Source organism: Chenopodium quinoa, unplaced genomic scaffold (genome assembly GCF_001683475.1).
Source record: "Chenopodium quinoa cultivar QQ74 unplaced genomic scaffold, ASM168347v1, whole genome shotgun sequence".
NCBI classification, from domain to species: Eukaryota; Viridiplantae; Streptophyta; class Magnoliopsida; order Caryophyllales; family Amaranthaceae; genus Chenopodium; species Chenopodium quinoa.
The window spans coordinates 3,326,248-3,349,820 of NW_018743977.1; the positions used below are offsets into that span (position 1 = coordinate 3,326,248).

The 23,573-nt window shown below is 35.8% G+C and overlaps 2 protein-coding genes across 5 annotated transcripts; both read left to right on the top strand.

Moving 5' to 3' along the window:
- Nucleotides 1-12,334: 12,334 nt before the first annotated feature.
- On the top strand, nucleotides 12,335-12,937 carry LOC110689896. The gene is made up of 2 exons (XM_021866725.1): nucleotides 12,335-12,359; nucleotides 12,489-12,937. Exons 1-2 carry the CDS (start codon nucleotides 12,335-12,337, stop codon nucleotides 12,935-12,937), a joined length of 474 nt encoding a protein of 157 aa, XP_021722417.1.
- Nucleotides 12,938-17,764: 4,827 nt separating this feature from the next.
- On the top strand, nucleotides 17,765-21,796 carry LOC110689805 (serine/arginine-rich splicing factor RS2Z32-like). Of its 4 annotated transcripts, none has more exons than XM_021866614.1 (7): nucleotides 17,765-17,877; nucleotides 18,470-18,613; nucleotides 19,261-19,300; nucleotides 19,434-19,529; nucleotides 19,831-20,036; nucleotides 20,466-20,573; nucleotides 21,140-21,796. In XM_021866614.1, exons 2-7 carry the CDS (start codon nucleotides 18,474-18,476, stop codon nucleotides 21,582-21,584), a joined length of 1,035 nt encoding a protein of 344 aa, XP_021722306.1. In that variant the 5' UTR covers nucleotides 17,765-17,877; nucleotides 18,470-18,473; the 3' UTR covers nucleotides 21,585-21,796. The 4 variants fall into 4 exon arrangements, with proteins under 4 accessions (XP_021722306.1, XP_021722307.1, XP_021722309.1 ...); XM_021866615.1 differs by having other exon boundaries at nucleotides 20,469-20,573; XM_021866617.1 differs by lacking the exon at nucleotides 17,765-17,877 and having other exon boundaries at nucleotides 18,492-18,613; nucleotides 19,020-19,300.
- The last annotated feature ends 1,777 nt before the right edge of the window (nucleotides 21,797-23,573 follow it).

Consider the following 23,573-nt stretch of genomic DNA (forward strand, 5'->3'; position numbering starts at 1 on the left):
AACTTTAATCTTAATCGATCGCTTAGAGCCTTGATATCTATTAGAGCTTTGGTGCTGATAACGTGTTATAAAATAAGGAGAAATATGAGAGAGAATTGATCAGTCTATATTATTCCATAGAGTGGGGATATATATATACATACAATATAACTAGGGCTTGCTTAGATAACAATAAACCCTAGATCTAGAACATTCCAAATAAAATAAAGGAGGATAATGGATATCCACACAACATAATAATATTTCATAACAGTTGGTATAATTTTTTTTTTCCCCTTTTTTTGTTAAAGCAACTTTATATTTTTACCGTACAATAATGTATTGATTGCAATATTGCTCAAGAAATTCAACCAAAGAAAGTAGTCGTTCAATTAAACGAGGCGGCTCAAAGCCAATCACGCCTTTACAATCATGTCTCATGTGCTAACCCTTTTTTTGTTTTTGATATCCAAAGAGTGTCATTTACCTTAAATGGGCAAAAAATTAATTTAAAACACTAGCTTTCATCTCCATGCATGCGTGCATCTTCTTCTCTTTTGACCTTAGCTTAGCTTGTGAGTTGAGGCATCATTGACTAAAAGATAGAAGTGCCTCATACATTGTTCAATGGTTTTCAAGTGTGTGTCATTAGAGACCACTATATTGAAGATTAGGAACTAGAAAAAAGAGCGTTTTGGCAATGGAAAGTAGAATATTCAGATAATGAAAGTAGAAAAGGCATTGAAACGAATGAAATTATAGATAGTTATTGACTTTAGTATCCCTATCGAGGTTTAGAGGAAAGTTTAGTATTAAATGACTAATAGAATTGTTTAACAAGATTTGGAGAACAAACAAGATTAGAGGGAGAGAACTATGGTACCGGTTTATAAGAACAAAGGGGTCGGGATGCTCAAGATTGGTCAAACAATTGAGGTATAAACCTAATGTATAACACCATGAAACTATGGATAGAGTTATAAACCTTAGACCATGGAAGTTATATATGTGATAACACAAATTGGAGTATTATAGGGCGAGGAAAAAGGATTAACACTAGAGTTGATAAAAATTCAATTTGGACCGGACTTTAACATATACCCAAACCGCAATAACTGGCGGACTTGTCGAGCCAAAGCGGTTATTTCGAACTTTTTAATTTGGGTTTAAACTAAAAATGTGTTTTCAGGCTCGTCCAAACTCGCACTTTTTTGGGTCAGGTCGTAGTTGATCACCTCTAATTTACACAAATTTCTATCCTATCACATCAGCATTATCATATGATGTGATGGATGTGTAGGAACACCTTAAATAATAATATGAAAATAATGGGAGGAAAAATGGAGTTGCTGGCATTGAGGATAAATTAAAGGAAAATCGTTTTTATTGGTTTGAGCATGTCATGCAGTTTTGCAGAGGTAAGAAGGCACATCAATAAGGAAAGTACATATATGGGAAGACAAAGACCAACGATGACTTGGATGGATGGACATGAATAAGTTGGGTTTGTAGGAGCATATAACATTAGACATAACAGAATAGAAGGAGAGGATCATAGTTATCTGAGTATAGGAGATAAAATTGTAGTTCGTATAGTTGAAGGATGAGCACATCTTTAGTATTAAGGCTGTAATTGTTTTTTGTTGTTGTTGTTGTTTTCTTAATGAAAAATATAAGTAAAATCAAATCAAGTTATTAAAATTCATGATTTTATACTAATAGTTATTGAAAACCTAAGAATGTAAGAAGTGAGACATAATTAAGGCAAAAAACGAAATGTTGTCATAATAGGAAAGAGATATGATATGACTAAGTACAAAATTTAGTATATTATTAATTTATTATACACGTATAGTCATCGTATGTATAAAGTATAAAAAGCATGCAATTTTACATACTATAGTACTCGAGCATAAGGTTTGTAGATCGGTCCAATACAATCTGATAAATAGGTAGACCAAAAATTTCAAATTTTGTGGACTAAAGAACAAACATATAAATAATTATGGGTAATAATGATCCAAGCTTGATGCAAGTTTCATTTAAATTTGGTTTTGGACTAGAACTATTATTATTGTAAATGCACTGAACTTTGCTTTAAAGGCTTTCTTAATATAAGTCTTTCTGCTCACCCTCCTATTTCCTTTTTTTTTTTTTTTTTTTTTTTTTTTGTGAAACCATCTTTCTATTTCTTTTTCTCTTATAGTGTTTGCAAACAAGAAAATCAATATTATTGATCACACATGCTACCATTAAAAATATTTAGTAAGTTTATATTGAATACTCAATAGTCAATCTTAAATACTCAATAATTAATCTAAATATGTATGGAGTATTGTAGGCGTCGATTGAAGTTGGATCTTTTTAACATGTGTGAATATGCTTGACAATCTTTGAAAGTTGGATCTGACTAATACAACAGGGATAAGGAATAAAGTAAGGATGGAGTTGTCAACAAGTTTTACAAAACCTGTAAATCGTTAATGGATTTAACGAAAGGGACAAGACAACCACAAATTTTGATCCATGAAGGTTACACCTTATAACCAATTCATAATCAATGAGATTACTAATTCTTTATGGTCACTAATCACGACTGAAGGTACAGGGATGAATGAAAGGTACAAAATTAAAATAGCAATAAAAAATCAATATTAATCATAATAATACAATAAAGACATAAGGACTAGTTGACAAAATGGATACATATAATTCTAGTTTCTTTCTCAATATTATATGAGACCGGTTTGATCATATATTGTAGATTTTATTTTGTTACAATGTTAAGAACTTAAACTTTTCAGGCAAAATCTCGTGAAAAGATAAATGATTTCTTGAGCCACTTTGGATTATGTACAAAATGTCATGCCAATCTAACACAATTCAAACATCAGATGAAGTATCTATGTAATCCATGTAAAAGAGTTAGGTTATTTGTCATATAGTTAATTAATTTTGGTTGTGAAGTCTAATCAATAAATCTTGATAGATACAAGGCTGATAACAACTACAGAGTATATTATTGTAGGTGTGTAATACAAAATCAAATCAACATACTTTTTATTTTAATAAATCGTATCACGTCGGATTCTGTTTCTCAAGGCCATCTTGGTTTTGTGCTTAACACTTATTTCAATATAAAAGCAATAAAAAAAGACCAAATATGCTTCAATTCAATTCATCGGCAAAAAGGTAATCTTAAATATTTTTCTTCAAAATTCTCCCTTCCCTTTATAGCTAGCTAGTGTCCTTTAAAAAAAAATATGAAAACTTAAGAAGAGCTGATCTCTAGTCAATGTCATTATTATTAACCTAAGATAATTAATATTTAATACAAGCTAGCAATGCATGTGTTAAAACTAGAAAGTGAATTTTTAAATATTTTAAAATTTAGTCATTTTCATGCGATAAATGTATAATACTTATATATGCTATACCCTCTAATATTTCTCCTATACTTATTTGGTTGTTGTTGTTAATAATATTTTGATTATGCGTGTTTTTCAGACATGTCTAAAACAGTTGGAGATAGTAGCATGAATGATGCGAATAAGCTTACTGCTTTAGTTGTAGACGATAAAGCTGTCATTAGGAAGATTTTAAAAATGTTGCTTAACAAGAAAGTGTTTAAAACAGATCAAGAAATCTTGACGATAAAGGTCATGGAAAATGGTCAATAGGCCGTGAACACTTTCATTGAAGGCAATTCTTTTGATGTTATTATCATGGATATGGAAATGCCGATAATGGATGGGATTCAGGTAACCTTTTTTGTATTATATTAATGGCTTTCTTAGTGTTATATATGTTGATGTTAACAACATATCTTTTAATATAAGGCTATTAATAAATCAGTTAAGATTAATATAACACTAGATGAAGCCCGTGCGATACACGATTTGTTTGTATTTTTTAAAATAAAAATATTTTACTAAATATATATTTATCTGATAAACTTGTGATATTCGCTTAAATAAATTGCAATTATTTTTTTCATTGGCTAAATATAACTTTTTTTATGTGACGCTCTAAAATATCTTGAAAAAACTCTCCTTTATGTAATTTTTGTAAAAATTTATCATAATGTTGATTGCATTAATCACCCAAATAAATCATTTAATATTATTCATGATAATTTTTTAAAATAATAATCTTATGTGTCGCTCTAACAATTTTTTTTTTTTTTTTATTGTAATCCTACATAGCACTTTAAAAAAACTAATCTTATGTGGCACAATTCTATTGTAGCGTTTCAAAATATTAATTATACGTGGCGATATTTTTATTATAATCCTACATAGCACTTTAACAAAAACTAATCTTACGTGGTATAATCCTATTGTAGCGTTTATAAATATTAGTTCTACGTGGTGCTCTAATAATTTTTTTTTAAATTAATCTTATGTGGCACTCTAAAATCTCGGGAAAAAACTCCTCTTTATATATATACTAGTTTTGTGCGCGGACGATGCCCAGATGGATGATAAAATTTCAGAATAAACTTTTGGCTTGAATGGTCATTAATACGGTCATGTAATCCCCTTTTGATAATGCATGATATTTACACATACGATACCCTATCGCTTATAATTATATAATACTGTTCTTTTTGTAGTTTTGTTTGTAAACATATATTTATGTTATTATTGAATTGAAATTATTGTTATTGAATTTAAATTAGGACAATTTCAATTTTGCTACCACCAAAAGGCATGCACCTCAGTTTTGCTACCTCTCCAATTTTTTTTATTTTATTTTACTACCACCTAAATCACAGTTGTTAAAAATTGCTACCACTTAACGGAATCCGTTAAGTTTATTCAAAAAAAATAAATAAAAAATAATATGTTTTAAAAAAAAAGAAAAACCCAGCCACCCTCCCCCCTCCCTTTCCTCCACCTTTGCAGCCCACCACCCTCCCCCCTGCCGGCGACCGGCGCCCAACGCTTTGGCCGGCGCCGGTGACCCCACCCCAATCCCTTTTCCCACCAACGCAACCCACCCCCCCTCCCTTATCCCTTTCTCGCTGCTCTAACCCCCACCTGAAACCGGAAAACACCCTCCCTCCCCATCCCCCCTACCGGAATCGGCCCCCTTCCCCTTCCCCCACCCTGAATCGACCCCACCTCTCCTTCCCCCACCCAAAAACCGGCACCCCTAACCCATAAACACCACCCCTAAACCACCACAAGCGAAACCCTAAAACCCATTTGGTTTCGGGCTGGTGTTTATGGGTTAGAGATGCGGTTTTTGGGTGAGGTTTCGGGCTGGAGAAGGGGAGGTGGTGGGATTTTGGGACTGAGGAAGGGGTGGGCTTTTGGCGATGGCTAGGTAGGGAGGTGGTTTCGGCGGTGGGCTAGGGGGAGGGAGGGTGGACGAAATTGGGGAGGAAAAGGGATGGGGTGGCCGGAAACGGGGTGGGGAATGGAGGGGATGGTCGGAAACGGGGTGGGGAATGGAGGGGATGGCCGGAAACGGGGTGGGGAATGTAGGGGATGGCCGGAATCGGGAAGGGAAGGGAGTTGGTGGCCGGAAATCGTGGCTGGAATGGGGTAGGGGGGCGGGTGGTAGGGGCTGCCGGAAATCTGGGTTATTGTTTTTTTTTTTTTTTAATTTAATTTAATTTACTTTTTTTTTTAATAAACTAACAGAATCCTAACCCATTCCGTTAAGTGGTAGCAATTTTTAACAACTGTGATTTAGGTGGTAGTAAAATAAAAAAAAAAAAATTGGAGGGGTAGCAAAACTGAGGTGCCTGCCTTTTGGTGGTAGCAAAATTGAAATTTTCCTTTAAATTATTTTTATTGAACTGAAATTATTTTTGCCAAACCAAAATTATTTTTACTAATTGAAACTTATTTTTACTAATTCTTTTTTTTTTAAACTTAATTAAATATATTATAAATGGGTCTTATTTTAAAGAGCTTTTTAAAAGAAGTTTATGATGGAAATAAAAATCAGGTTATAGTATATTTATTTAAAGTTATGATTAATTTTGTATATATGAGATATTAGAAGTATATCAATAATAAAACTCTATACAACATTTTTATCTTAAAAAAATCTATCAAAAAATCGCTTACTTAGCAGCATAAATGTTATAATAATACCTATTTGTTGCCTATGTGGCGCGATACTAGGCAAAAAACTGAAATGTCAAGTGTCGCTGTCTCGTGGCCTGGCTTGGAGACCAACTTTATTTATTAGTGATATGATGATATTAGATTTTGGCATAATTAGGATATTGATAAAGTACTAATTGGGTGATTGTATGAATAAGATAATTAAATTTGAATCATTATATACAAGACAAGATAAATTATATTATATGTAGTTATCCCTAATTTTAATTATCATTCTAAAAAAAAAAAAAAACGCTTTTATATTCAAGATTTTTTTTAAATAATCGCAATCTGGTTCATTCCGCATTTTCCAAATTAAAATTTTTAATGTTTGCAGTATTTCAATTAAAGTAATGAACTATAATTTCAAAGGGTAAAATTATCACCCTTGCATTATTACTTAATTATGAATACTAATTTTTTAATATTTATATTAATTTTTAAACTAATTCTTTTATGTGAAGGCAACTAAAGAGTTGCAAGCTATGGGCGTTAAGTGCTTAATATTTGGCGTGACGAGTTTTGAATCAAAGTTTGACATTCAAGCATTTGTAAAGTGATACTAAAAGAAATTTGCATTGGCACTACAAAATGATATAAGTAAACTCTATTTAGTTATTTAATACTTAAATATTGTACTCCTGATTTCGATATGTTATTTCGTGTTGTTATTTTTTTATTTTTTTTATTTATAGTTTTCGATCAACACATTTATGATTAAATAATACAAAATTTCATATATTGAAGAGTACACATTATAAAATCTATATGCCCCTATTAATATATCCTTAAATTGTTTGTTTACCTATATATCCTTACAAATATTGTTGTTTGTTTACTTAATGTAAGGACTAGGAATGACAACGGATCGGATTCGAGTCGGATGTGGCTAAATTCGAATCCGATCCATTTAGTAAACGGACCCTGGACTAGGATCCGAATTCGAGTCCGAATTCGAAAAATCCAAATCCGAGTCCGATCTGACTCGTAATTTTCGGATCCGAATCCGGTCCGTTTATTCGGACCTCCGAAACGATCCGAATTTTTTATTTTATTTTTTATTGTAATGTGTGATATACCTATAATTGCTTGTATTGTCATACCGAGTAAAGTATAAACATAACATATTTATATTATGAACTAAGATACATTACAAATTTTTGCTACAAAACAAGCAATCAATTGTCCCAAGTATAAAGCATATGCTCATACACTCGGACTCAAACTCGGATCGAACTCGGTCGGACTTTGCGTAGGGTCCAAGTCCGATCTGCCTCCTATTCGGATTCGGATCTATTTTAACGGATTAGAAGTCGGACTAATTTTAAACGGATTCGGATCGGATTTTTTCCTTCAGATTCGAATCGAACTCGGATTGAATTGTCATCCCTAGTGAGAATAATTATATCGTTAAAATGTTTGTTTACTTATATGCCCCAATTAATATGATGTTAATTGCATCTAAACTTTTTCTTGTGTAGTATTTAGATAATTTTTTAATGATAATAAAAACAATAAAAAAAAATACGACATATTTTATTAAGCTAATAAGCATAACGATAATAAATACGTAAAACAATTAACACGGTGATAAGTTTAATAATAATAGTAATAGTTATAGTAATAGCAATAGTAATAATAATAATAATCTTTTTCTTTGCTACCGGTTGGGTGTTCCTTTATTCTCCGTTTCGACACCGTGTTTTGCTTCCTCAAGGGTTTTTGATGGGGATATTTATGGGGATCATGCAGTGTCTTGTGCTGGGATGTTGGGTATTAAACATCGGCACAACGTTGTTCATGATACCCTTGTTGATATTTGTTTTCGGTATGAGATTTCTGCAAGAAAGGAGGTTAACTTTGGGTTGACTGGAGGGAACAACGAGACTCTTCGACCAGTAGATGTGTTGCTTTATTCCTGGGACATAGGCCTTGATGTATGTGTGGACTTGACCGGGGCTTCTCCTTTGACATAATCTGGGTTATCTGACTTCGTTCCTGGTCGTGTTGTGTCGGCTGCGGCTCAGCGGAAGCGGGACAAGTATGGGGCGCGTTGCAGGGCTATTGGCTATGGTTTTCTTCCTTTCTCCTTTTCTTCATTGGGGGAATTAGAGAAGGATGTTGTTGCGTTGCTGAAGCGGGTTCAGGTGTTCGGTAGGACTCAAAATATTGGTGCTCGTGCAGTTGCTCACATCTTCAACAAAATCGGATTCGCTATAACTAGAGGGGTCGGGGCCCACATTGTATCTCGGCTCCCCTCTAATTTCTTGTAAATCGATTGATTTTGTAGGTTTTTGTTATTTTTCTATAATAATATTAATAATAATAATAATAATAATAATAATAATAATAATAATAATAATAATTACAGGATGGGTGTTTCATTGTTCTCTATCTCGACGTCGTGCTCTACTTGTTCTCGGTTTTTACTGGGGATATTTTCGGTGATCACGCGGTGTCGTGTGCTGGTATTGTGGGTATTAAACATCGACATAATGTTGTCCGCGATACCCTTGTTGATATCTGCTACAGATCTGGGATTTCAGCAAGAAAAGAGGTTGACATAGGGTTGTCTGGAGGGAATGATGGGCCCCTCAAACCTGCTGATGTGTTACTTTATTCCTGGAATCATGGTCGCGATATTTGTGTGGACTTAACAGGGTCTTCTCCTTTGACACAGACAGGGCTATCTGACTTTGTTCCTAGACGGGTTGTGGTAGATTCGGCTCATCGAAAGCGGGTGAAGTATGGAGCTAGTTGTTGGCTGATTGGATATGGTTTTATTCCCTTCTCCTTTTCTTCGCTTGGGGAATTAGAGAAGTTGTGTTGCTGAAACGGGTTTAGAGGTTCTCGACGACGCAAGACATTGGGGCTCGTGCTGCAGCTCATATCTTCACTAGGGTAGGCTTTGCTATAGCTAGAGGGGTAAGGGCCCAGATTGTATGTATCTCGGCTTCCCACTAATTTATTGTAGGTTGTATGACTTTGTATGTTTTTGAGATATAATAATAATAATAATAATAACAATAATAATAATAATAATAATAAATAAATAAATAAATAAATAAATAATAACGGAATTTCCACCATATACCACTGATTTAAAGCTTAATTCACCATATACCACCAAAAACTTTCTAATACACCAAATACTACTCAGATCAGTTACTGTATATTAACACAAAATGCCTTTTTTGGTAACTGCCGTTAGTATGCCGTTTGGGGTAATTTACTATTATGCCCTTATACATCCAACTGACGCCATTGATAGGGTTGACTCTCCCACACATCACATTTCCACTTCGAAAAAATTGACCCCCATTTCCCTTTTCCATTAAAGCTACTCTCTATTTTTCTCCATTACACTTTAACCCTAAAAATCAATCAAAAAGCTTCAAACTTTCGAAGGTGTAAGGTAGATTGCAACTAGGAAAGCAAATTGGGCTTACGATTGAACAAAGAAGCAGCTTGACGAGGTTTGAGAGAGAGAAAGGTGTTCGTGACTGAATTTCGCACCAAGTTCGCACTTAGGCTGGATTAAGCATATGTAAGGTATTACTATCCTTACTGATTTGCAATTCAAGCTCTGATTTTGTTGTTTTTTGCGAAATTGAGTTAGGGTTAGGGTTTATTCGACAATGATCATATATGTTAGTTTGGTTGGTATGATATTAAATTCGAATTTGAATTATTTAGGTTAAGTTTGATGTATTGTATGCGAATTGTTGTTTGGATTGTGATGCAATATGCTGTTGTTAAATGTTGTTGTTTATCATTCATTCTTAGGATGAGTGCACTGTGGGCTGTTAGTTCATTCTACAAGTGGTTCTTTTGATGTTAGGGTGGATGACACTGATAAGACCAATTTGATGGAGTTATTTGAGTATATGTTTGAGGATTCGGTTAAGCAGAATATTTTCCTCCCTAAATATTTCACCTTGTTTGTGAGTAAACCTAGAACTAATCGTAAGTTAGAGTTAGTTGATGATGGGGCAATGTTGAAAATGTGGGAGTGGAATGAAGGGAAGGATGATATAGAAGTGTTCATAGAAGAGACAGAAACACCATATCTTGTGTTTCAGTCTGCAGAAGCTAGTTGGGCAAAAACTTTGAAGAACAGGGTTGAAAAAATTAGGCTAAGGGAGGAAGAAAATAGGAGAAATGCAGAGGCGCTAGAAGCCGAGGAGGAGCTTAAGGCCCAACAGCTATTTATTGTGGCTATAGAGGTCCCTGTTGTGAATGCAGATGATGATGGGGTTGACTATGTTAGGGTATTTAACACCCCAACAGCTGAAAAGGTATTTCCAGGGGAATCTCAACCTCAACCCTCACAAAAAGAAACATCTCAACCCATGAAAAATGTAAGACACCATCACCACCAAAGAAAACTCCAAGAAGAAAAAAACTAACTCCAAAGAAGAAAAAAACCCAACCTACACAGTCCACTCAACCAAGACAACCCACACCTCCACCACCAAATGTTTCCCAAGAGCATCCTTCTCCACCACCAACACCAACACACCATGCTTCCCCAAACAACCCACATATGCAGAGAGCACCAACCCAAGCCAGGTAGCCTACACCACCTCCACCACCACCACCACAACCAACATCAACTACACCAAGGCAACCAACCCAGACTAAAGAACAAACTAGAATTAAACCCAAAGAGTGGAGGGTGCCTAGAAACACATCAAATAAGTATGGTGTTGTGGTTGGGAAAAGGAGCAGGGAGGCAAGTGAACACTAGGAGCAAAAAACCTATGCCTGTTGAGGAAAGTGATGGTGAGTCTGATGCATGGCCTTGTGATGATAGTGAAGATGATGATTATGAAGTTTCTGATGTTGAGGATGATTTGGATATGGACTTGAACATTGAGGATGACTACATTGTGGAAGAAGAAGATCTAGCTGATAATATCCCTGAGAATACCTTTGAAGATTACTTAGATGGGTCCCATGTTTTAGACAAGCTGTACATAAATGGCAAAGTATGGTCTCACTTACCATTTGGGTCCACTGAACTTGAACCATGGTTAATTTTTGAAACCAAAGCACAATTTCTTGAGGTATTCAGAGATTACTGCATACAAGAAGGGTTCTCTGTTTCAGCTGACTATGCTGACAATCAAAGATAAACAGCAAGGTGTTTGATCAGTGATTGCAATTGGAGGATTCATGCAGCAGTCCTTATTGATAAAGTCAGCTAGGCTATAAAGAAGCTAGAAGGAGAACATACAACTTATGGGAGGCTGGTAGAGAATCCTATGGTCTCTTCAGCATGGCTTTGCAGACATTTGATACAAGACTTGGAGACAAACCTAGAGATTCCAATTGAATCATTGCAAAGAGTGTGCATGGAAAGGTACAAGATCCATGTCAAGCTGAGATTGTTCTACAAAGTGAAGACTTTAGCCAGGGAGAAAGTACATGGTGGTTTTGCACAGTCTTATGCACTCCTACCAAAGTATGCAGAGATGATTAAGGCCACAAATCCTAGGTCATATGCTCTTATTACATGGACTGACAGTGGGGATTAGAGTTTCAAATTCAAGGCTTGTTTCATATCTTTTACAGCTCAGGTCAAAGGATTCTTGGGTGGTTGCAGACTTATCATAGGAATAGATGGTGCACATCTAAGTGGCTATTACAAAGGGATTATGCTCACTGCAGTTTCAATTGATGGGAATAATGAAATTTTTGTAATAGCCTATGGTCTTATTGACACAGAGAGCATAGATAGATGGACTTATTTCTTCATAAACCTAAGGTGCTTATTTAGCCATAATGGATCTCAAAAGGATGACTGGACTTTTATAAGTGACAGGATGAGGGTAAGTTTCTCCTGTTTTTTTAAATTTGTGTTGGTAATCTTGAGCTCCATTATCTAACTTTGCCATGTTGTTTTGAAGGATGTTGAATCAGCTCTATTTGAGGTATTCCCAAGAGCAACTAGGAGAGTATGCTGCCAGCATTTGTACTCAAATTGCAAGATTGCAAGATGGAGTGGGACAGATTTTCATAAGCTCTTTTGGATTGTAACAAATGCATACAATGTATATGTGTATGAAAAAGCAATGTCTAAGATTAAGGAGTATAATGCAGCGTTTCAGTATCTTACAAATGTGGAAGAGTAATGGAGTGTGCACAAGTTTGACAGAACAGTTTGTTGTGATCATAACACAACAAACTTTATTGAGTCATTCAATGCATGCACAAAGCCCATTAGAGATATGCCTGTGCTGACATTACTAGAAGGTAAAATGTTGTGCCTAATTTTTTGATTTCATGCATGCAAATGGTAGTTTTATAGCACAATGTTCTAATATTAATTGTGATATGTTTTGTCTACTTGCTGTTTTTTTTTTTTTTTTGGGACTGAATCAGCTGTAAGGAATTGGTGCATGAAAAGGATAGGTTCTAGGTTTGATAAAGCAATTGATATGGAACCTAATGAGCTAACAGAGTATGCTAAAGGGGTTTTGGAGACAAGGAGTGATGAGTCTAGGTTCTGTCATATGACAACAGCTAGTGTTGGAGAATTTAAAGTCAGGGATGGCCATGTCAAGTTCCCTGCCACACTTGGGAATATGACCTGTGGGTGTGGGAAATGGCAAGGATCAGGGATACCATGCAAGCATGGTCTCAGGGTCATTTACAGCCAAAGACTTGAACCCAAGGATTTTGTGTCACCATACTTCAAGGGGGCTGCATATAAGCTGACTTATGCAAACCACATCCACCCCATGGCTGATCCAACTCACTGGCCAACACTTGATGTGCCTGAAATTACACCACCAACTGTCAAAAGAAGTGCAGGCAGACCAGCTAAGTAGAGAAGAAGAGCCCCTCATGAAGCAAGGAGAGGAAAGAGGCACAAGAACAACAAATGCAGTCTTTGCAAAGAACTAGGACACAATGCTTTAACCTGTAAGGCAAGAAAGGCAACAGCAAAAAAGTCAGAAAATGCAACAACCACTTCACAGCAAGGCAAAGGAAGGGGGAAGAAGAGAAAGGCTGACAATCAGCATCCTTGAAGCTACCAGGCATGATGTGTAATTTTTTGGTGAAAACTGTTAAAACGTAAGTGTTAAGTATCAGGTTTTTTTTGAAGAAAATGTTAAGTACTCGGTTGTTTTGGCATAAACATGTTTTTGACATTTCCAAGAAATGTAATACAACTATTGCACAATTATGTAGCCTTAATTTTTTGACAAACCAACACTACAAGAAAACAGCTTGATTCCGACGGAAAAACATCGGAAATTCCGTCGGAATCAGTTTGTCGCAAAAACTTTTGTAGGAAATTCGACCTTTTCCGACGGAATTTCCGTCGGAAGGATAGTTTCCGACGGATTTATTTCTGTCGGCGCTTTTTTTTACTTTAATTGAAATTCCGTCGGAATTGGAGAGGTTTCCGACGGAAATTTCCTTCGGAAAAGGTATATTCCGACGGAATTTTCCGTCGGAAGAGGTATATTCCGATGGAATTTTCCGTTGGAAAATGCTGAAAAAAATAAATAAAAAAAAAACCCACCTTACCCTAACCCACAACCTTAACCCACCAGACCCACCACCTTAACCCACTAGACCCTAACCCTAACCCTAAACCTAACCCACCAGACACACCACCGTAACCCACCACCGTAACCCACCAAACCTAACCCACCAGACCCACCACCGTAACCCTTAACCCACCTAACTCTAACCCACAAGAAACCACCAACCGTAACCCTAACCGAAAATTAAACCAAATCCACCAACCACCACCGACACCACCCACACCATCCCCTATCCCACCCTCACACCACCACACCAAAATTTTACCCCAAAAAATCGAAAATTAACCCCAAAAAAATATAAATTACGCCAAAAATACGAAAATTAACACAACAAAATCGAAAAATACCACACATTCATATCAAAATCAGTAGATCTACATATTTAATTAGAATTTCATAGAAAAATAAAAAAAAAAAACCGATAATTAAACAACAAAAATTAAAGGAAATACAATTATCTAATCAAATTTATAATTAACATTACAATTACATAAAAAATTAACTAGATCTACAATCTAACCTAAATTAAAAATAAATCTACAAAACAAATACCTTGAGAGTGGGTGACGGTGGTTGTTACGCCGTTATTGTTGGTGTTGATGTTGGTTGTCGGTGGTTGTGGTTGTGGTTGTTGTTGTTGACGGTTGAAGCCTTAAAGGTAGTCGTTGTTGTTGTTGACGCACGGAAGACAGAGGAGGAGATAGAAATGGAGGACCACTACTAGAAATAGGCCGTTTTCCGACGGACGAAATTTCCGTCGGAAATTTTGAATTTTCCGATGGAATTTGGGTCTGTCAGAAAATTCCGCCGGAAAAGGTATGTTGTGATGGAAAATCCCTCGGAATTTTTCCGACGGAATTTTTTCCCTCGGGAATTTACTGCTTCCGAGGGAAAAAAATTTCCGACGGAATTTTAATTTTTTTTTTTTAAAAAAAATAAAATAAAAAAAAACTTAACCCTAAATAAACGGTCCCCCTCCCCCAACCCTCTTCATTTCTCTTTCTCTCACCGCAACATCAACAACCCTTCAAAAAAAAAAAACCAACATCAACAACCATAACCGCAACAACAACAACCGCAACAACCGCCGCCGCTCAACAACATCTTCAACCACCAGTCGTTGCGTCGTCCACCGTCAAGCAGCGTAGAAGGCCGAAAATATAGGTTAAATATTGGTTAGTTTGTAGATCTAGGTTTTTTTTTCACAAATTTATGATTATAATTATTTTTTTGATGAAATTGTAATATAAGTTTTTAAATTTTGTAATGTAAGTTTGTAATTTTTCAGATTTTTGGATTATGTAATATATAAATTGTTTTTTTCGATTTTGTGGTTTTTGTTTCGATTTCGTTTTTTTGGTTTTGTGGTTTCGATTTTGTGGTTTTTGTGGGTTTGATTACGATTTTGTGGTTTCGGTTTTTTGGTTTTTGTGGTTCCGATTTTCGATTTTGTGGTTTTTGTGGGTTGTGGGGGTGGCGAGGTGGAGATACGGTGGTTGTGGTTGGTGAATCTGAGCTAGGTGGCTAGTTTGGGTTAGTTTTCGGTTTGGTTAGGTGGGGTGGGTGAAGTACGGTGGTCTGGGTGGGTGTGGGTGGGGGTGGTCTGGGTGGGTGTGGGTGGGGATTTTTCTGGGCAGGTGGGGGAGGTTAGGGGTGGGGCTGGTTTTTTTTTTTATTGACTTTTCCGACGGAAATTTCCGTCGGAATATGCCTCTCCCGATGGAAAAATCCGTCGGAATATACCTCTTCCGACGGAAAATTCTGTCGGAATATACCTCTTCCGACGGAAATTTCCGTCGGAAACCTCTCCAACTCCAACGGAAATTTCTGTCGGAACATTGCGATGGAATTTCAATTAAAGTAAAAAAAAGCGCCGACAGAAATAAATCCGTCAGAAACTAGCCTTCCGACGGAAATTCCGTCGAAAAAGGTCGAATTTCCTACAAAGGGTTTTGCGACGGCTGATTCCGACGGAATTTTCGATGTTTTCGACGGATTTTTTCTGTCGGAATCAAGCTGTTTACTTGTAGTGGATGCAGGACAGAAGAGGAGATAGAAATGGAGGACGAAGGGCAGAGAAAGAAGAGAAAGAAGAAGACATAAGAGGAGGACGAAAAGATAGAAGAAAACAGAAGAGGAAAGAGGAGAGGAGAGAGAAAGAGAAGAGGAAAGAGGAGAGAGAAAGAGGAGAGGAGAGGATAGAGAAACGAGAAATGAGGAAAGAGAGGGGAAAAAGAGGCGGAGAGAAGAAGAGGAGAAGAGAGAGAAATGAGAAATGAAAGGGGGAGGGGGGTAGTTCCGGGTTTATTAGAGTTTTTTTTTTTTTTTTTTTTTTAAAAAAAAAACCTTAATTCCGTCGGAAAATGGTTTAATCCGTCGGAAATCTCCTACGGATTTAAAATCCGTCTGAAACTAAGTATTTTCTGAGGGATTTAAATTCCGTCGGAAATTTCCAACGAAAAATCTAAATTCGTCGGAAATTTCCGACGAAATCTAAATCCCTCGGAAATTTCGTTTTTCCGACGGATTTTTGTAAAAATCCGTCGGAACACATCCGTCGAAAATCGACCTTTTTCTACTAGTGCAAGCTAACAATTCAAATGCAAATTTATTTAAGCAATGAAATTTTGTTTACATTAATCATTTCAAGGCTACAAATACAATAACCATAAACATAATTACTCCAATTTTTATTGCTGCATTTACTATCTTTTGCAACTTTGCTACTCTTCTCTTGAGCTCCTTCAACTCTTGTTTCAACAAGCTCTCACCTCCATAGAATTGCGTGTCTATCCCTCCCCTGCTTTGATTTTCATAACCCGACGGGACATTTTTGCTCCACATTACCTTTGCACCATCTGAATGTCTCACGTACATCACACTTATAGTACAACCTTTGTGGATTTTTTGCCGAATCATAGCTCCTTATTGCAAACTTCCTACCACAACAACAAGCTTTGTTTGACACTCTTACGTACGAAGAATCGAAAGATGACGATGATGATCTCGAGTGTGTGGACATCTTTGCAAATGCTTTTAGAAGTGTGACTTGGTACGTGAATCCCTCAAGTACTGCATTTATATACACAAACTAGCCGTTATAAGTGTTCAACGGCTAGTTTTTTTTTTTTTATTTTTTTTTTATTTTTTTTTAAAAAAACCGTTGTAAAATTATGGGTATACTGTGAAATAACTTTAAACTAAATGGTATATGGTGAAATAACTTACAAAATAATGGTATATGGTGAATTAGTAAATTACCCCAAACGGCAGACTAACGACAATTACCAAAAAAACCATTTTGTGTTAATGTACAGTAACTGAGTGGTATTTGGTGTATTAGAAAGTTTTTGGTGGTATATGGTGAATTAAGCTTTAACTCAGTGGTATATGGTGAAAATTCCGTAATAATAATAATGTGCACGTCATAGCTAGCTATGCCCTGAAAGTTCTTTTGATTGGGCGTTATGTTATAACTTTAGTTGTTAGTTCAAGGGGTATAATTTCCCAAGGAAATTGCATTTGCCTCTGTTTTATCAATCACAAGGCAACCAAACAACCCACTAACATTGCGAGGATTTCTAGGACTAGTGATTAGAGTCATACATGACTCTAATAAGGGCATATTCGTCCATTCACTTATACCGCACTTGGGAAAAAAGTGTCATAACACGCGTTGGTATTTCATTATACTTTAGATGGTATCATCGTGATCCTAACAACTTTATTCAGTGATACCAACGAATGCAAAAATGTTTTGTTGGTATCGATATAATTTGTTGTTGGTATCTTGTGAAATACCAACATGGGTTATTCGAAGTATATTATTAATTTATTATATACGTATAGTCGTTGTATATTTAAAGTATAAAAAGCATGCAATTTTACCTACTATAGTACTCCACTACTCATATACATCACTTGTTCAAATTTTAATTGACTACATATGTTAATGCAAAACTCTAACCCGAGGTTTTTAAAAAGGGTGACACGTAGGCAATTTAGCGACTCATAATCTGTCTACATGTGTAGAAGGACAAAGTCAAGGGACTCTAACCATCACCCTCTATCTTCCTTACGACAACGTATCTCAGCCGTTCATTAACTTCACCTCTCTATATAAAACTAAGAGAGAAAATTCTCACACTTTCTCCTCCTTTCCTTCGTTTCGAAACAAATCTAGGGTTTTCGTGCTCCGCTTTTTTGTTCGTCAGGTACGCTTCACTCATCTTACTCAAGTATGTATTTTGATGATTTCCTCTTTTTCTGCGATCGATTATTTCATCATATTTGATTTTTGATATTTAATTTTATGTGTTTGATTGAATTTTGTTTTGATTGATGCGTATTTTGATGTAATTTGTTTCAAGATTCGTGTTGTTGGTTGATTTTTTCTGAATTTTTGTGTTGGTAGATGCGAATCAGTAGGCTAGGTTTTTGATTTGCTTTGTTTTTTTGTGAGATTTATTTATTTGGGCGATTTAATGTAGTTTTATTGTTCTTTTTGTTTAATTTAATTATATGTTGCGGATCATTGTTATTTTTTCCTAAATTTGGAACTGAATGAATTTGAATTGATATTTGAGTCTTAAAATTAGCCGAATATGGAGCAGCTAATCGCATCGATTTGATGTAAGAATCACGGTTTTATCGTCTTTGATTATTTGTTTAAGCAAATGCTAGGAATTTGATGTTGTTTATTCAGAAAGCTGGAATTTGGATAAGGTTGGGGGTGTAGTTTAATTTATAAGGGGAGTAAATTGTTAGCATGATTGAATTTATTTTTGTGTGAATATATTTATGTAGGAAAATGCCTCGCTATGGTGATCGTGATCGTGGTGACCGAGGTGACCGTGATCGTCATGGCAGTGGTACACGGCTGTATGTTGGCCGCTTGTCTTCGCGTACCAGGAGTCATGACTTGGAAGATCTTTTCAGCAGATACGGAAGGTAATGTAATTCAGGTTACTAATATATTATTATGACATTTTGTATCAAATTTTCTGTTGGAGGCTTTGTGAGTTTGTTCTTGACTGTAAAGATGGTTTTTGTGTATGTAATTGAAAGTACCATTGTAATTTAACATGGCTTTATAAGTTTAGTACTTGAATTAATATACTAAATGAGTAAAATGAAGTTTTCTGTTTGATCAAGTTTCTCTTCAGTGTTGGGTGGTGGTTTTTAGTCGATGTGAATGGGAGAAATTCTCCTTATGACTTGTGCTATGGCAAGTCGAGGGGCTCTTGCACAGGTCTTTAATCTTTTTAATATATGTATGTTCCTAATGAAAATATTTCTTCGAGAGTGTTGCAATCCTCCATGTGTCGTGTGGCTTAACTTGAATGTCTTGTTGAAGGTTTCTAGGCTTTTGCCTAGCCTTGGAGGTCTATGGTGGGATGGTTGCCCTTGATGGAATTGGTGGCTATTCTTGCAATGTATAGGGGACTTTGGCGATTCTTTCTATAATTTAATGCGTATTTTTATGGAATTGGCAACATTCTCAAAGTGGTGTTTAGTTCATCTTTGAGGGGCGAGGTATCAACCCTTCGGTAGTTTTGTCCTGATGGCCTTACTGTTTATGGCAACCGTTTACGCAGAGTACGTGACGTGGATATGAAGCGCGATTATGCCTTTGTTGTATGTATTTCTTCCCTCTTCTCCACTTCTCTTTTAATAATCTGTTATTCCCAGAAGCACACTATTATGATTTGTGCTCTTTTGTTAATCATATATGAGATTTGGTGTTGTGTTTGTTACATTATGATAACAGGAGTTTAGTGATCCTCGTGATGCTGAAGATGCAAGATATAGCTTAAACGCTCGAGACGTGGATGGGTGTCGAATTATTGTTGAGTTCGCAAAGGGGGTATGTAGCAATGGACATCCTTTGGCGTTGTAGTGTATTACCAATAATTACTGTGTTATTATCAATTGCTCTTTTTTTTCGTCACATATAATAGACTAGTAGAGTTTCTGATAGCTTGTTTTAAATAAGCTAAGCAGCTGTAACTGGTCAATTATTGGATGCTTGTCTCATTGTAGATATTCATAGTGGAGTGCATTTTTAGAATGTTCCGTTCTACAACGTGCTAATGTGCTGTGCCTAATCTAGCTACAATTCTACAAGTTATTGATTTGTTGAACTTTTTTTCTAATTTATCATGTAGGGACCACGGGGTCCAGGTGGTTCGCGGGAGTCACGTGACTTTGGTAGCAGAGGACCAGCTCCTGGATCAGGAAGATGTTTTAATTGTGGAATTGAAGGCCACTGGGCTCGAGATTGCAAAGCAGGTGACTGGAAGAACAAATGTTACCGCTGTGGAGAGCGGGGCCATATAGAAAGGAATTGTCAAAACAGCCCCAAGAAACTAAGGTCTTTATATTTACTTTGCCCCCTTGAATAATTTATATTATTGTTATTTCTGTCTCTTTTTCTGCAACGGCCTACTGTTTTTATGTTTATTATAATCTTAACCATCAGTTTATCTTTACATATTAAGTCTAATTGTGGTAAGGGTTAAGAGATTGAAAGCTTCTCACCCTAATCACAATATGAGTGATCTGAAATACATCTATCAAGAACTTGTTTTTGGAAATTATTTTGCATTAAGCCCCATCCCTCACCTCTCCCCTAGCTCCACCATTGCTTGCAATACCAAAAAAGTAGAATTTGTAGACTAACAATGATAGTCACATCTTTGAAAGAGTAAACTTAAATTATAAGCTTCTTTTCTTGAAAGCAATAAACTTTGGGTGGCTTACTTTGCTTGTTACTGAGTAAATTATGTTTGATTTCTTCTAGCAGACGCGGTCGAAGCTACTCGCCCTCAGGATCGCCACGCCGGCGTTCACCATCTCCTCGCCGAGACAGAAGCCGTAGCCGTAGTTTTAGTAGGAGCCGTAGCTACAGGTGTGTTATTCATTGAAGCAATTTCTATGCTATTACAATAAACTTGTGTGCAAGATGAGTTTCATCTGGTTGGAAATGCCGGTAAGGCCATCTTTGGATTGCTATATTGGGTGTCTTCTTAGTGTGATTACTTTGGTATTGTGTACTTCCAGCTTTGTTCCTTTTGTTCTTATAGCTATAGTACTTCCAGCTTTGTTCCTTTTGATCTTATAGCTGGGTTTTGATGCACAATGGAGAAAGGGTAGATATGAGTAGCTAGTAGGTTACTTATTATTACAAGGAAACATTGGCAAGTATTGTATTTCACTTGGGTTAGAACTAATATAGATAGCAATTCTACTGCTGAAAACATAGTTGTCACCATTTGTTATGGCTTATCCCATTGGCGACTGTGTTTCTGGCTTGTAACCTGTCTACTTGCATTTATTTTTCTGTTGCTTGAATCTGTTTTGGCTTTGCTGGTTTGGTTTGGGTGGGGCTCTTAAATTGCATGCCATTAGATTTAGGGTAGTGTTCGAATGCACTGGTTTAACTAAGTATTATTTTATTTTTTTTCATCCCTGCAGTCAGTCTAGATCTCCACCAAGAAGAGAGAGAGATATCGAGCGTGCTGGCCGGTCAAGGAGCCCTCGTCCAAGCAAGAGCCCTGTCAAAAGCAGGAGCCCTATAAGAAGCAGAAGCCCTAAACGACAGAAAAGCTCTCCTCTGTCATCAAGGGGCAGGAAACGCTCTCCAACACCCGATGATAGGAGTCCTGAAGGCAGAGGTAGATCCTCTGATAGGGATGAGAGACGTGCCAATGGATCTGATTATGCTGGTAGCCCAAGGTCGAGGAGTAGAAGTCCTGTCAAAGGTGAAAGAGAGAGCCCCAGAAATGGAGATGCTCGGAGTCGTAGCCCCTTTGAAGAAAATGGCCAAGATCATAGTGTCAGTCCTGTTGCTAGAAATGACAAGAATGGTAGGGAAGATGACAATGACGACTATGAAGCTTCTCCTAGGGGCAGTGAATGATCGGAGATACTAGTTTTTTTTCTTTTCTTTTTAATACCTTGTGTTCACAACTAAAGCTGTTAACTGGAAGGATGTCGCATTTGCCTTGAAATTTTAAACTCTGTTTGTTGTTATTACATAGAATTTTCTGTTCTCATTCAATTGTTTATGCATCTGGTGGTTTTTGTTGGATTTTTTTGCTGAATAATGAATGACCTGTTTAACACCTTTCATTAGTTTCATATTGATGGTAAATGACTAAATGGCAGATGTTTAGTACTTAAGTGTTAACTGTTAAGGTTTTAAGTTTGTATTTGGTGTTTGCTGGCAAAATGAAGCTTGTACTACTTGGCTGTACAAATTTGTGTTTGAAATCATCGGTTGGAAAATTCGATGAGAAATACTGTTAAACATTTTTCTACTACCTCCGTATTGTATGTCTGTAACTGTAATGTTTAATCGTCTGCAAAACTCTATTATCTTCGTATAGTATAATATCTATTGCCTTTATTTTTAATTATTTGCGACGATTAAATATTTCTACTCATATTGTATGTCAAATTGTTGTAAATAATTTCAAATGGAGGTAGTATACTATTTTTGTTTGATAACCATCCAATTTGATCATTGACAACTGTAAAGTATTGCACGTTTCTTTTTATTATGGATCTACTTGAATGTATCAACATCATTTTTCAAAATTTACATCCAATCTGAACTTCGTTTTGCCAAAAATCATATTGATTTGGCAACTTTTTGCCTCCTGGCGCAACTACTTTTTTCTTTCGGAAATATTATTATCTTGGAGGTGGTATAATAATGACGGTTAGTTTTTTAGTTAAAGGACTGGCTATTATGACGCAAAACAAACTCGAAACTTCGTAAGGCCCCGTTCACGTTACTTTATTTTTGCTGAACTGAATTTATTTTTATTGAAATAAAATTATTTTTGCTAAACTTAAATTATTTTTACTGAAATGAAATTATTTTTGCTAAATTGAAATTATTTTTACCGATTTTCTATTATATTTCTTCTTTATAAATACTGAATTTATTTTTACTAATTGGACTTTTTTTACTAAACTGAAATTAATTTTACTTAATATTATTATTTTAAGGTGAAGTGAACAGGACCTAAGTAGTCTATTGCTGTTAAATCTATGGCATAATCTTATACGAATATATATTTAAGAGTCATTTTTACGACATTTAACCACAATCTTTCAACTCTTCAATACTCAAATTCTATGCATTTCTTTTCTTTCTTTCTTTTTTTTTTTTTTATAAAAAAAATTAAACCAAAAACTATCCATCCCACTAATATCTTTTAATTTTTTTGTACTAGAGTGTACTCGTGCAAAATGCACGAGATACATATTTTATTGAATGATATTACAAAAAACTAATAACAAATATTATATTTCAAATACGGGAAGTTGATTTTGATATGACAACTAACTCTTACAACACCATGTGACCAGCTATTATAGGGTTATTTGTTTAGGGATTACTCAATCGGTTTGGGGTTACTCGATCTGTCAAGGGTTACTCGGTCGGTCAGGGGTTACTCGGTTAGTCAGAGGTTACTCGGTTAGTCAGGTGTTACTCGGTCAGTTAAGGGTTAATCGGTCAGTGGATACTCGATCGATTAAGGGTTACTCGGCCAGGTAAGGGTTACTCGATCAGAGGTTACTCCAACAGGGGTTACCTGGTTAGTGTTTGTGTGTGTCAATCAGCCACACAGATTGGCCAGCCATATAGAAAACGTACTATTTTTGTATTGATAATTATTGAAGTAATGAAAAGGTGGTTATTGAGTGATTTTTAAAAATATAAAAGAAAAACAATTGTGATTTTGTAAAGGAAAATAGTGGACCTTATGGTGGTTATATTATTATTATTAATAATTTTTTTTAAATGAAGTACACATAATCTAAAGATTCATTTTCAAGTGTTGTACGGAAAAGTTATAAGAAAAAAAGTGCATTAATAGTATTGATTCCTTGTAAT

Bases quoted from the DNA above. Each gene is read 5' to 3' on its own strand.
- LOC110689896 (XM_021866725.1), top strand. From the start codon at position 12,335: ATGCCTGTGCTGACATTACTAGAAG. The intron at 12,360-12,488 runs GTAAAATGTTGT...GGACTGAATCAG, and splicing joins TGTGCTGACATTACTAGAAG to CTGTAAGGAATTGGTGCATG.
- LOC110689805 (XM_021866614.1), top strand. From the start codon at position 18,474: ATGCCTCGCTATGGTGATCGTGATCGTGGTGACCGAGGTGACCGTGAT. The intron at 18,614-19,260 runs GTAATGTAATTC...CCGTTTACGCAG, and splicing joins CTTTTCAGCAGATACGGAAG to AGTACGTGACGTGGATATGA. The intron at 19,301-19,433 runs GTATGTATTTCT...TTATGATAACAG, and splicing joins AGCGCGATTATGCCTTTGTT to GAGTTTAGTGATCCTCGTGA.